Source organism: Pelecanus crispus, chromosome 9 (genome assembly GCF_030463565.1).
Source record: "Pelecanus crispus isolate bPelCri1 chromosome 9, bPelCri1.pri, whole genome shotgun sequence".
Classification (NCBI taxonomy): Eukaryota; Metazoa; Chordata; class Aves; order Pelecaniformes; family Pelecanidae; genus Pelecanus; species Pelecanus crispus.
Genome location: NC_134651.1, coordinates 19,626,279 through 19,638,475, shown reverse-complemented (window position 1 = coordinate 19,638,475; position 12,197 = coordinate 19,626,279). Strand labels below are relative to the sequence as shown.

Sequence of the window (12,197 nt, the reverse complement as noted above, 5' to 3'; positions counted from 1 at the left end):
ATTCAGCCGCCCCGGGCCTGGCGCCGCCGCCGGCCTCCTCCGCGCCGCGGCCCTCGGCCCGCCCCCTCTCGCGGTGCCGCCGGCCGGCGTGAGCGGCGACCGCGCTCCCGCCCCGGCTCCTCGGCGGGCGCCGGGCCGCCCTCCCCGCCCCTTCCTCCCCCGCCCCGGCCCCCTCTCTCGCCGGCCGGGCCCCGGAGCGCCGCCGCCGTCGGGGTGTGAGCGGGGCCCGGCGCCGTGCCGGGCCGTCCCCTCGCCGGCGGGGCCATGGCCGCGAGCGCCAAGCGGAAGCAGGAGGAGAAGCACCTGAAGCTGCTGCGGGAGATGAGCAGCCTCCCGCCCAACCGCAAGTGCTTCGACTGCGACCAGCGCGGCCCCACCTACACCGACATGACGGTGGGCAGCTTCGTGTGCACCTCCTGCTCCGGCATCCTGTGAGTACGGGGCGGGGGGGGGGGGGGGGGGCTTCATCCCTCCAGCCGGCCCGGGAGAGGGAGGGCGGCCCCGGTGCCGGGGGGGTGACCTCCGGCCCTGGCCGGCCTCTGGGCTCGCTTCGCCGCCGGCAGACGCGGCTGCTGGGGCAGTGGCGGCGGCGGGGCGAGCCGCTACGCGGGGTGTAGCGCCTCGCCTTTGGTTTCGCTGCGCCGGCCGTCCCCCGCCTTGGGTTTGCCCTTCCTCCCCGCCGCAGGGCAGCGCCGGGCCGCTGGGTCCGCCACGTCGGAGGGGAGCGGGGCGGGGGGCTTTCCCAGGAGGGGGCGGGGAAGGCAGGCGGAAGGATTTCCCGGGGGCATTCGCTAAAAAGCCCCGTCGGAGCCCCGGCCCGGGAGATGGCGTTTGCTCGCCGGGTGTGCGTGTGCGGGGCTGGGGAGCGCGGCCGGCGGGCAGCAGCAGCACCCCGAGTTCCTCCCGCAGCGGCTCCCGGGGAGGGGTTTTCCCGCACGTAGGGAGCGTAAGCGTTTCCCTACGGCACGCACATGGCGGGGGGGGGGAGCACCACCGCCACCGCCCTGGAGAGCACTGGAGGTGTCCTTTATTAAACAAGCGTTTGGAGAGCACTCTTGGAAAGGGAAGGGGGCGCGGGGCTGAGCGGTTCACTTTCATGGCAGTCTCGAAGACGTGGGGGAGACTAACCCTAGGGTGAGCACCGAGTTCAACGTTTAAAAATCTTACTTTTAAGTGAAATCACCAGCCTAGCCTCTTGTGTATCAAATTATGCCTGATAGTAGTTTGTAAGACAACTCTCTAAACTCTAGCTTAGAGGATAAACTCTAGCCTTAATAGTTTAATATACTTGATCAGAAAAGTAGTAGGCGTTTTTTTTCTTATGTCTGTTACTTCCTACAAACTATATATATAAACCTTAGAAAGGGATTGGCTCTGATAAAAGTGGATTGCATTTTTCCTGTTCCTCATTCCTGCATGGGCCTCCCACCACTCCTCCTCCCTTTTCCACCCTTCCTCCTCTGTGACAATGTGTATGAAACTAAGAGTTGAGATCAGTCACTTCTGAATTTCAGTTACATATACATAATTTGGGGGGGGGGGGGGAAGCCCTATTCTCTTCAGTGTTACTGTTTCTGTAGCTAAATCTGTTTGCTTGTTCATGTCTCTGTGGCATTGTGCTTATGGAATGGAGTAGAATCAGAGTGGCCAAAGTAAGCAATAAATAGTATGTCAAAAGATACAGATTTGTGTTTGTAAGGGTTTGAGTTCATAAAAGGCATTCAGGAGCCTGAACTAATTTCTGTCTCCTTACGAAGAAGAACTAAGTACCCCACACAGGCCTTCCAAGTAGAGTCTGGTGTTTTAGAACAAAGTTGGTAATTATATTGAGATTCAGACCAAAGCAAACATGTTAGTTCTGTGCTGAATTTGCATGGAGCAAGCTGCCTTTTATACTACTAGACAGCTAATTAGTCTTGGGGGTTTTTTTTCCTTCTTACTTCTACTTTGTGTAGACTTTTGAACAGGCTTGATGCAAATACAGAAAATACATTCAGGTTGTGGAACTGAAAAGAGAGTCTAGTTTTTGACATATACATGCTACTTAATCAGCCAGCTCTGGCTATTGTTTGCTCTGTTAGCAAACTGTTATTTGTGCTGGCATGTGAAACTATTTTAAGCTACTGCACAGCACTTATTTAATGGTTGCACATGTTCTTACTGGTTAAACTGACAGGGTGATAAAACTGCTCCATGAGAATATTTTCCTTTATTTTTCAGGCTTCTTGACCTTAATAGACAAAAATATCATGAGTGCTGCTGAAATGTTTAGCATGGGTTCAGTAGGATTTGCCCCTTTTATCTGTTGACTGGGAGGTATGGACTACTAAAGTCCACAGTCCAATTTACAGTAACCAAAAGAATATACATGCAGTGAAACAGCTAGTAAGCAGGGGACAGCTGTCACTTGCTGTTAAGTTGGCCATCATTTGGACATCAACATGCTTAAAGGAGGAAGGCTTTTTCTGAAGAAGAGCTGTTAATCTATTGGTATTCTAATAAAATGCAAATAGGTCTTTCACTCTAAATATGTGGTGGTTTTGTGTAGCTATAAAAAAGAAACCACAAACAACATTTTTTGGTTGTTACAGCTAGTAACACCTACACTTAAAGCTGGAGTAAAGGGCTGTTAAGCAGACTTAAAGCTTTCTTCTGAAATAAATTTGGGCTTGTTCTTTCATGTTGACTTGGAATGGCTCTCATAAATTGTGTGTGCAAGATCATATGTATTGGTTAACAGCTTAGAACCTAGCCAGTGGGGTATTCTTTTTAGTGATGAGACTTAGTGTAGAGATAGGTCATGTCTGTTTCATAACTAGAACTGTTATTTTTAAGACTTCTATCATAATAGTCCTTCATACAACTTACTTCCAAATGCATTTGACTGTAGAATTCCACAGTGGAGGGAAATGACTTGGGAAGAAACCACGTAATGGCGAATAAGTGTAAAAGTACTGCTGCTTCTGTAGCATTTAATGGCTGCTTGCATTCTACCTCATAATACTTGCTTTACTGTAAGGCTTTAATAGTCTTATTACTTCATCTTGTTTGTATGCTATGTGAATGACTTGCATTGCTCCCTGTTTTAATTAAATTTTTTCTAATCTGGTACAGGAAGTATTCTTGGAGTTGAGTAGACCAGTTTTTTCAAGTATGAAGTGCCTAGTACAAGATTAAAATACTAGTACATTAACAAGTCTCCTTCAGAAAGGTTGGTCGGTTAATTAAAAGTGGTTGCTAACATTGGTATCATCTTAGGCATGTTGTTCTAGATACAGTTAACTCTAAACTTTTTAAATCTGAAGTCTAACTTGGGTTTTTTTGCAAGTTTTCTGAAGTGTTTATTCATTGTCCTGGCAAGGACAGTCTATTCAAACCCCAAACCTTCATTCTGGATTCATTGTTAATTTCCACTAATGATTCAATGTGTAGAAAGAGAGTGAGGCTATTTATCACTAGATTTAGCTTCAAAAAAACCACAGCTTTCTTCGCTGTTTCCAAAAATAATGTCTGGCTTGTTCAAGTACTGCAAAAAATGATGAGAGAACTAGTGACTTTGCTAAAAAGGTCTGTTTCTGACTTTAATGGTGAAGGTGAGTCTTGGCAAGTTAAAAGTAAGAATAACATAGAGGAGGTCCTTTTGTGCAATACCTAGGTTTTAAGTTTTACATCAGATTGGGTTTACCAGAGCAAAAGTTTCGCTGTGCAAAATGGTGCATGCAGGAGAAAGTTCCTGGCCAGTGGCTTCCTCATAAAATGCCTCTGCTTGTCCCATGCGTTTAAATTCTCTTCATGTGGAAAAAAGCACAGTAGCATCACAGAAGCTGTGCCTAATTCAACTTTTTGGTTTTGGACAAGGATATAGGATATGTAGAAATACACATACACTCTCTTCTTCCCTGAGAGTGAGAGGAGATGCTCCAGAGGAGCAGTCTTCTCGGGTCAAGTATTACAGTAATACAAAACCAGAAGACTTCTCTTTATTATAGCAAAACCACATCTTGGGAAATGTTGGCAGAGAGATTCTTTTGGTTTGATAGAAGTCCTTTGGTTCAAGGGGTTATGTTGGTAGTATGTCTGTTGTGTTTCTGGATGCTACCATGTGTCCTGCTGATAGTGACATCCTTCCCTTTGTCTTACCAAATGCCTCTTTGCCTTGCTTCTCAGCTGTCTGTGCATATCTTTGCTTTCAGGCACTTCTGTACCGCTCCTGGTCAGCCTGCTCCTAACTTTCATAAAATTAACATGTTTTTAAATTCTTGAATGGAAATTGTCTCTGTTTGACTAAGAGTCCACTTCCACAAGTTTTGTACTACAGAAATTTTTTATTTAATCTTGACTTTTTTTTTTTTTAAATATCTGCTGATGTGATAATTAGGACACTGCTTCTACCATTTCCCTCACTGCTGCCCTCTTCACTCTCTCCCTTCCAACTTACTGAGGAAGTCTCTTGTTCAGATGTTTGCACTTCTGGCTTGTGTCAGGAAGGAACAACAAAGAATGTTTAGAATATATGGTTACGGTGGGGAATGCTACAGCCCTTTTATGCTATTTCTTACAGTTATTGGATCATGTGGCCTTCTTTTGGCTGCTTATAATATTCCTAGTTGAAATTTTAAATTTAAAATTTTCCTGGGTAAGGGACTGCTGTATCAGCAAGATTGGAGTATTTGATAGTAGATACTAGTAACAAACCGAAAAATAAATCTTTGCAATCGTGTTGAATTATTGTCCCCTTCCCAGTGTTGCAGAAATTAAAATGGTCTAAACAGTGTTAGAGCGAACGTGATTCTGGATGTGTTGGCATGACTTACCAGTCTTTTTTTTTTCCTTTGGAGCATGTTTGGAAAATGGCTGTGTGGGTTTTTTTGTGTGTGTATATATATGTATGTATTTTTTAAGGGTATTTCCTATAGTACTATATTTCCTGTTGTCAGTGTCATGGCTGGAGTGCAAAGGAAGTGCCTATATCACACTGAATACTATGCAGTTCAGAAAGGTTTTTTTTTTTTAAAGAAAAAAGTTAAATTAGCCGTGGCTTTGTTTCTAAATGTGTATTTGAGCCTTTTGCTGTTAAAAATAAATGAGCTTGTGCGATGGTGGAGGGTCTCCAGGGAGGAATACAAGTATCGGGAATGGCCAGTACTGCTTGTATTCTCTTTTGCTAATAACAATAGCATAGAAGTAATAACGAATGCTGTGACACTGCGTTTTCTAAAGCTTGTTTTCCAGACACCTGGGGATGTCGGGTGCTCTATGATGGCTTGGCATTTGACTTGCCTCGCTAACTTCCTGCTTCTTACGGGATCAGATTTTGCTGGCTTAGACTTGAGATCACATTAGAAACTGATACAGGGGGACATTAGCGGTGTTGAGTAGCCATCTGCCCACCATTCCTCCCATGGAAGTGACCCTCTATCCCAGCAGAGCTCACTCTTTAAATTCCACACCCCCTCCCCCTGCCCTGGCCTTTGCAGACAACTTTGCCAACATTTGTGAGATGAATGCAGGAATGGCTGCTCTGCCAACAATCACAAGTTCAACCATAATTTGCTACTAAGTTATGGTAGTAACAAATGTTCAGTGCTGTTGACAGCATTTTGAATATTTAATGTTGCAGTTGCCAGACTTCAGAATCTTGTGTCAGTGGCCTTAAAGCTTCCTTTGTTGCAAGAGCACCAGTTTTAACAATGTTCTTTGAAGAACAGAGATCTGATGTTCTGCTCTGTAGCTGCCCCTGTGATAGGCTGTGTCACTAGAAGCTTCGACTGATTCGATGGAGGGTCAGTGGAGGATAGTCTCATAGCTGGAAGTTCTGGTCATAGTGCTATTCCACAGAAATAACCACTGCTGAGCATGAATAAGTTGGCAGAGATGAGTGGGATCTACGTGTGGGATGTTCTAGCTATGGGGTACCGGATAAGTGCAGGTGGCAGAATAGTCTTACTCAGTCATCTTTCCCAAGGGCCTCTTAGGAGATAGCTGCGATCTGGATTGGGTGCTGAGGTTGTGTTTGATTGCTGTCTTGCTCAGGAGCTCTGTAGTAAATAAAGGAGTAACTGGTACCGCTGCACAGGTACAGGTTGCAAATATTTGTTCAGGGTCAATTTAAATTGTAGGCATTATTAATTTGGACTAAGGGACTATAATCCATTTTGTATCCTGTTAAATAGGGAATACTGTAAAGCATTAGAACTGCGCAAAACACTTGTCAAATACCTGGAAAGAAGCAGAACAAGTGGTAGATACATTTTTCCTATAAAAAAGAAGGTTTGTTAATCCCTCATAAGGGATAATTGTACTTGGCTGTCTACCAGTAAGATTCCCCCATATGTAGATGAGTTTGTGAATCATTTGGGCCATCAAGTAATCCCTGTAGGTAAGGAAGGGTATAAAATATCTTAGTATTTTGAAGTTACAGTAGCTTTAGTACTTAGGCTTGGTTCTTGAGTTCTGCTTCATAAATCTCACAACTGCTCTGTTTGAGGGAGATTTTAGTCAGTTCATGGGTGTGATGTTATTGAAAGTAGCTCGTGCTAGTTAGAATCATAAAAAAGAAATAGGATTTTAGCTGTACTAATGGTAGAATCAAAGTAATTTATCTAAGGAACATAATGCATGTGTTTTGGTTTGTATTTGTACACTGTATAGTGCAGCCTCTTGTCTTGAATTCCTTGTTCCAGTCTGACTTCCTACACTGCTTTAGCATAAGAGGAGGCTTTTCATAGGCTTCCCCCCGCCACTTGCCATATTAAACAAACATAAAAATTATTTTGTATGTATAGTATTGCAGCTTGATAGTTAACTTTGCATTTATGGCTATTAAAGTCATGTTCAGGACTTCCCATCTTCCTGGACCACTGATAGGGTGACATGCTCTCTTTCATAATGCAAGACGTCTGACGGTTCTGTGTTGTGATCTGGCCTTTAGGACTGGGGCATGTCTTCCTCCTTTAGCAGGAGGATGTAAAAGAAATGAGAAGTCATCTCATCCCGCATCATGGATATAATGTGTAAATTGGGGAACTTTATAACCTGAACCTTAAAACTCTAGAGCAGTCTTCACTGGAGAGAGAGAGAGAGCGGGGCACATAGGAAGTCCCTAGTTAGGCTAAACAAAATCTAGTCTACGATTTAAGTGCGTTTAATATTGCTGCTTAACAGAACTGAAGATACATGTTTGCTGATGTAAATGCTTTGAAGAGCCTTACATGATCAGTGTAGAGCAGGTACTGCTTAAGTAACTTGTGCAGTGCCTTTAAATTGCAAACACAGGAACAATATAGCACTTAAACTATACTTACTGTAAAAGTTAATTTCCAGCACAAGATAGTGTGAAAGTTTAGATATACTACTGAAAAACATGTGAATGTGTTGGTGAATAACCCCTGTGCTTTTAAAATAGTCATAAAATTGTTTACAAGTATCTAACTGTGCATCTTTCTTAATTAATGGGAGAGTAAATTGAACAGACTAAGGTAGACAGAACCACTTTTAAGCTTACTGTAAAACCAAGGGACAGCAATTGTCATATAGTATTTGATGGAGCATATTAATGTGAAATGCCAGGTGGATGCTAACTTTGTTTCTATGCTGTCATTTAGTATACGATTCTACAGTGTCACTTAGTGAAATGTAAATTACTCACATGCACAGACCAAGGTGTTTAAAAAAAGAAACCAAACAAACAGCCAAACCTAATACTAGCACCAGCTCTGAAACAATGAATTTTAACTGCATAGAACTCTCACAGATTTTTTTGAAGTTGCATCATCTTAAAATGAGTATTTACTTAAAAAAAAATCTTAGATAATAATACAGTATTTTAATAAGTGTTGTTTTTGTGATGTAGATGTGGCTTTAATTTAGAACTAGATGAAAGATGTTAAATTGTTAATTTCAAGTTACCATGGAATTTAAACATTGAGACAAGAAATTAATTTGGTGGTGGTTGAGTTGAATAAACTATCTTGAAACCTCTCTCACTAACCTTAAAACTTCTGCCTTCTTGTCAAGGTGCTGAACCATGGAGTCTAATTTTAGATGCTCAGATTTGAAAAATTTGCTTAAGCAAATAGCATTCTGTAAAATTAATTCTCATACGCCAATAGGTTTGTATATGACTTGTGTTTTTAAGGTACTCAAGTTCATTGCATTTCTTGGCAAAGTACAATTAATTGTTTATTTTTATCCAAGCGTTTCAAACATTGAATGTCTTAAATCTGTTTTTTAATGAAACTTAGACTAAACTGTTACTGCTTAGTGTTCTAATTGGTATCCAACTTTTAACTAAAAATGCGGAAATTTTTTTAACACATGATCAGAACTGTCTTCTTATAGGTACAGTGTGAATTTACATGTCAGGGTGAACTTGCAAGCTAAATGCACAACTCCCCCTGCCCCCCCCCCCCCCCCCCCCCCCCCGTTATACTTAAAAACTCAAAGTGCTAAAAATATTCTTTAAGGGTTGAGTAGAAAGTGTTAATATTTGGAACATCAGATTTTTGTTGTTCACTAGTTTGGATAACAATTTATAGCCGGTGTTCTCAGAATAAACAGTACTAGTCGTCTTAAATTGGATGTTCCTGAGTTGTTTTTGTTGTTGTTTTTTTTTTATTCCTAAAAGCAATCTGAATCAAATTTATAATTAAAGTGGAGTAACAAATATAAGCAATAGAGCTAAATCTTATCAGTTGATTTGCCAGCAACTTGTTAGCCCTGTATTACATCCCTGGAAAGTTTCCCCCAACTTCCTTGCTGGGAGCTTTCTTCTCATATACATAACTGCAGAATTTTGTGTTCTTTGATATCTCATAGTTAATGTATATTCATTTTTTTTAAGATGGTATTGCAAAAACTCAGGCCTGATTAGCCCGAGTGTTAAACTAACCCCATTGTATTGCCTGAGTTAGTGTCTCCACTGTTTGGCGTATGTGGGATGTAATGTTCTTGTTTCCATTGAGCAAAACACAGCTTTACTTTAATTGTAAGTATTTGTGGACAAAAGCAGTAGTTAGCATGTATTTAAAGAAAGAGCTTGAAAAGAAAGCAAGCTTTTTCTTATACTGGCACTGTTGCTCAGCAGGGTTTTTCTCTATGCTTGCAGGTTTTGACTGAACTGGGTTTGACAATGTCAGGTTTTGGCAGCACAAGTGACTTGAGTTTCTGTTAGCTCTGCTGCAGCAGTCTGTGGCGTGGATGTGAGAATGGTGCCAATCTTTGCTTAAGGCAGAGCTGCTGAAGTTTTGAGCTATTGCATTAGTAATGGTATCTCTCATTTGAGAGCACAATAAACCCACTGTCTTTTTGCTTTTGTTGCTGTTGCTTGTGTAGTGTTCAGGAGGAGGAAGATGACAGACCTGTGGATGGAGGGGCAAAAGTAAACTAGAAAAAGATGCTGGGAGGAAACAGGAAATATAGGTTAAAGCAAGAGAAAAAAGAATCTGAGCTGGGGAGTTCAGCCTGAAGAAATCTAGTCATTGGGAGACATTATAATAAGAATTGATTGAAGTGAGGGAGGAGTTGGAGAGAAAGAAAACTACAACAGAGGGGCCGAAGATTGAGAGACGAAGGGTAGAGGCAAGGGCGAACAAGTTTGGGGAAGCAGTGTAGGATTTAAAAAAAGTCTGATTATCTTTTCATGAATTTGCATAGAAAGGGTCGTAGTGAGTTTGCATGTGCAGTTATAAACATTGGTTTCCTCTAAAGCTCAATTATTTGGCTTTGCATGCTGAATCTTACTTTGAGATGAGCTTACACAGCCTTAAGTTGTATGGCAGTACCAAAATGAGCGTGTTTTACAGAGATGGCTCCTGAGTTTAAAACTGAGTGATTTCTGCTTGTAATGTTAAAAATGATTCTGTGATGACAGATTTCCTGAATACTGACTACATCCTTCTTGCTGCTTCTTTTAGACGGGGCTTGAATCCACCCCACAGAGTGAAGTCAATTTCAATGACTACTTTCACACAACAGGAAATAGAATTTCTGCAGAAACATGGAAATGAAGTAAGTATTATTTGGAGAATGTCAAATGTTTTTGGTACTTTAATATTAAACTTTAAAACACTACTTAAGGAAAAATTGATTTTTTTTTTTTTTTGGTAGCAAAAAATAGAAGTCTTTTGAAACCAACTTCATTTGAAGTGATGCTTCTAAAGAGCTCATTTCACTTAGGTAGCTGATCATCATAATGTTACATGTTACTGCCCAACCCAGACAATCTAGATTCACATGATCAGTGTTTCTGAATTGGGTTTGCTTTTGCGTAAGGCAATATGCATCTGTCTCCCCCGCCCCCAGCCCAGACCTTGAGACTGACTGCAGGAGTGTTCCCAGAAAGAGCATACCGTGACAAAAATAAATTTGTTGCTTGTAGCTGTATTTCTTCAGAGTAGGTGTCAGAAAGTCTATTAGTAGTTTCAATAGCCTATTTCTTTAAAATATATCAATGTTGAAGGTTCTTGAAGAGATGAAGGAAAGGGAGAATTTCTTTCCTCTAAGGGTTTTTATCTAATAAGTGTCTATATGTTTAGAGTGGCTTGGGGCAGCTTTGAAGACAAAAAGTTCTCGTGTACTGCCTTTTTGTTCTTTTTAATAGATGAAAACTAGATCAGAGAGAAATGTTGGATTGGCTCTGTGGGGACACATGGAGCATGTAAACCCTGGATGTGGCTATTGCTGTCTTTTGATTTGAGGATGAAGTTTGTATTTTAGTACCATACTATAGCATTGAGGATTTTAGAGGCAGCTTCTGTTCTGAATTGGAAAAAGTTCTATTTCACTTTGATTGGGTCTCTATTGTGTTTTAGTAGAACTGTTGATTGTAGGCTACAGAGTGTCTTACCAACATGTTTTTGTGAAGATTTGTGGGGATAAATCCCATCATTAGCTAAAATGCTCATGCTTAACATTATCTTAAAGTTGGCTCATTCATAACTGTCAGTTTGAAGAATGAAAATAGAAGTAGCAATTTCTTGTTCTGTCCTGGAAAATAGGTGTTGTTTGTTGAAATGACTGTTAGTGGACAATTCCTTTAAACAGAGCTGGAACAAAGTCTAAACTCTTCCAGACACTATAAAATACCCTTAATGGCTTTGACTAGTGGGGGTTTTTTTTAATGTTTTGGCATGTTAAAGCTGTATAACATTGCATATATATGTATAGCATATTGTTGACTTTTTGCACAGGGAGAATAATAATGAATCTTCCGTGGGTTCAGATATAGTATGCTGGAGTCTCTTTCCATAAGATTAGATTGTAAACTCCAGCTTTGCTTTAAGCTTCACAAGTGTAAAGGAAAATGTGTGTGTGTGTCCCTCCCTCGCTCCCTCCCTCCCTGCATCTGTTATAATTTCAGTTTTTCACTGAATCTGCAGCAGCTAGAGAATGCTACCCGTTTCATTTTTCACTGATCTGAAACCTTAGGTGATCCCTACTCAGTTAATTAGTGTAGTTGTCCTTCTCATCTTAGACCTGACTAGTCTGCCAATCATAATGATTTAGTTGATACATAATTTATTATTGACATAAAAAAAGTTCACAGATCTCTGCAATGCTGTACTATGCTTCAAAAGCAGGGGTCTTTCATAGAATAATAGAATCGTTTAGGTTGGAAAAGACCTTTAAGATCATCCAGGCCACCCAGTAACCTAACACTACCAAGTCCACCACTAAACCAGGAAAGTGTAGAGTAATAATTAATTTCATGTTTCCTGGCTTCGTGGCTGGATTATTGTTTAATGAAAGTAAAAAAAACCTATGAATCATTAAGGTTGGAAAGGATCTCTGAGATCATCAGTCCATCAACCCAACACCACCGTGCCCACTAAACCATGTCCCAAAGTGCCACGCCTACCCATTTTTTGAACACTTGCAGGGATGGTGACTCCACCACCTCTCTGGGCAGCCTGTTCCAATGCTTGACTACCCTTTCTGTGAAGAAATTTTTCCTAATATCCAACGTAAACCTCCCCTGGTGCAGCCTGAGGCCATTTCCTCTCGTCCTGTCGCTAGCTACTTGGGAGAAGAGCCCAACACCCACCTCGCTACAACCTCCTTTCAGGTAGTTGTAGCTCCCCTCAACCTCCTCTTCTCCAGACTGAACAACCCCCGTTCCCTCAGCCGCTCCTCATAAGGCCTGTGCTCCAGATCCTTTACCAGCTTTATTGCCCTTCTCTGGACATGCTCCAGCAACT

General features: G+C 41.7%; 1 protein-coding gene across 4 annotated transcripts in view; it reads left to right on the top strand.

Annotated features, from left to right (window-relative positions):
* Positions 1–264: 264 nt before the first annotated feature.
* Positions 265–12,197, top strand: part of AGFG1 (ArfGAP with FG repeats 1) — a 38,141-nt gene continuing 26,208 nt past the window's right edge. For all 4 annotated transcript variants that reach the window (XM_075716277.1, XM_075716276.1, XM_075716275.1 and 1 more), the window contains exons 1-2: positions 265–431; positions 9,915–10,008. In XM_075716277.1, the coding sequence (XP_075572392.1) occupies positions 265–431; positions 9,915–10,008 (261 nt within the window). The remainder of the gene's footprint in view (positions 432–9,914; positions 10,009–12,197) is intronic.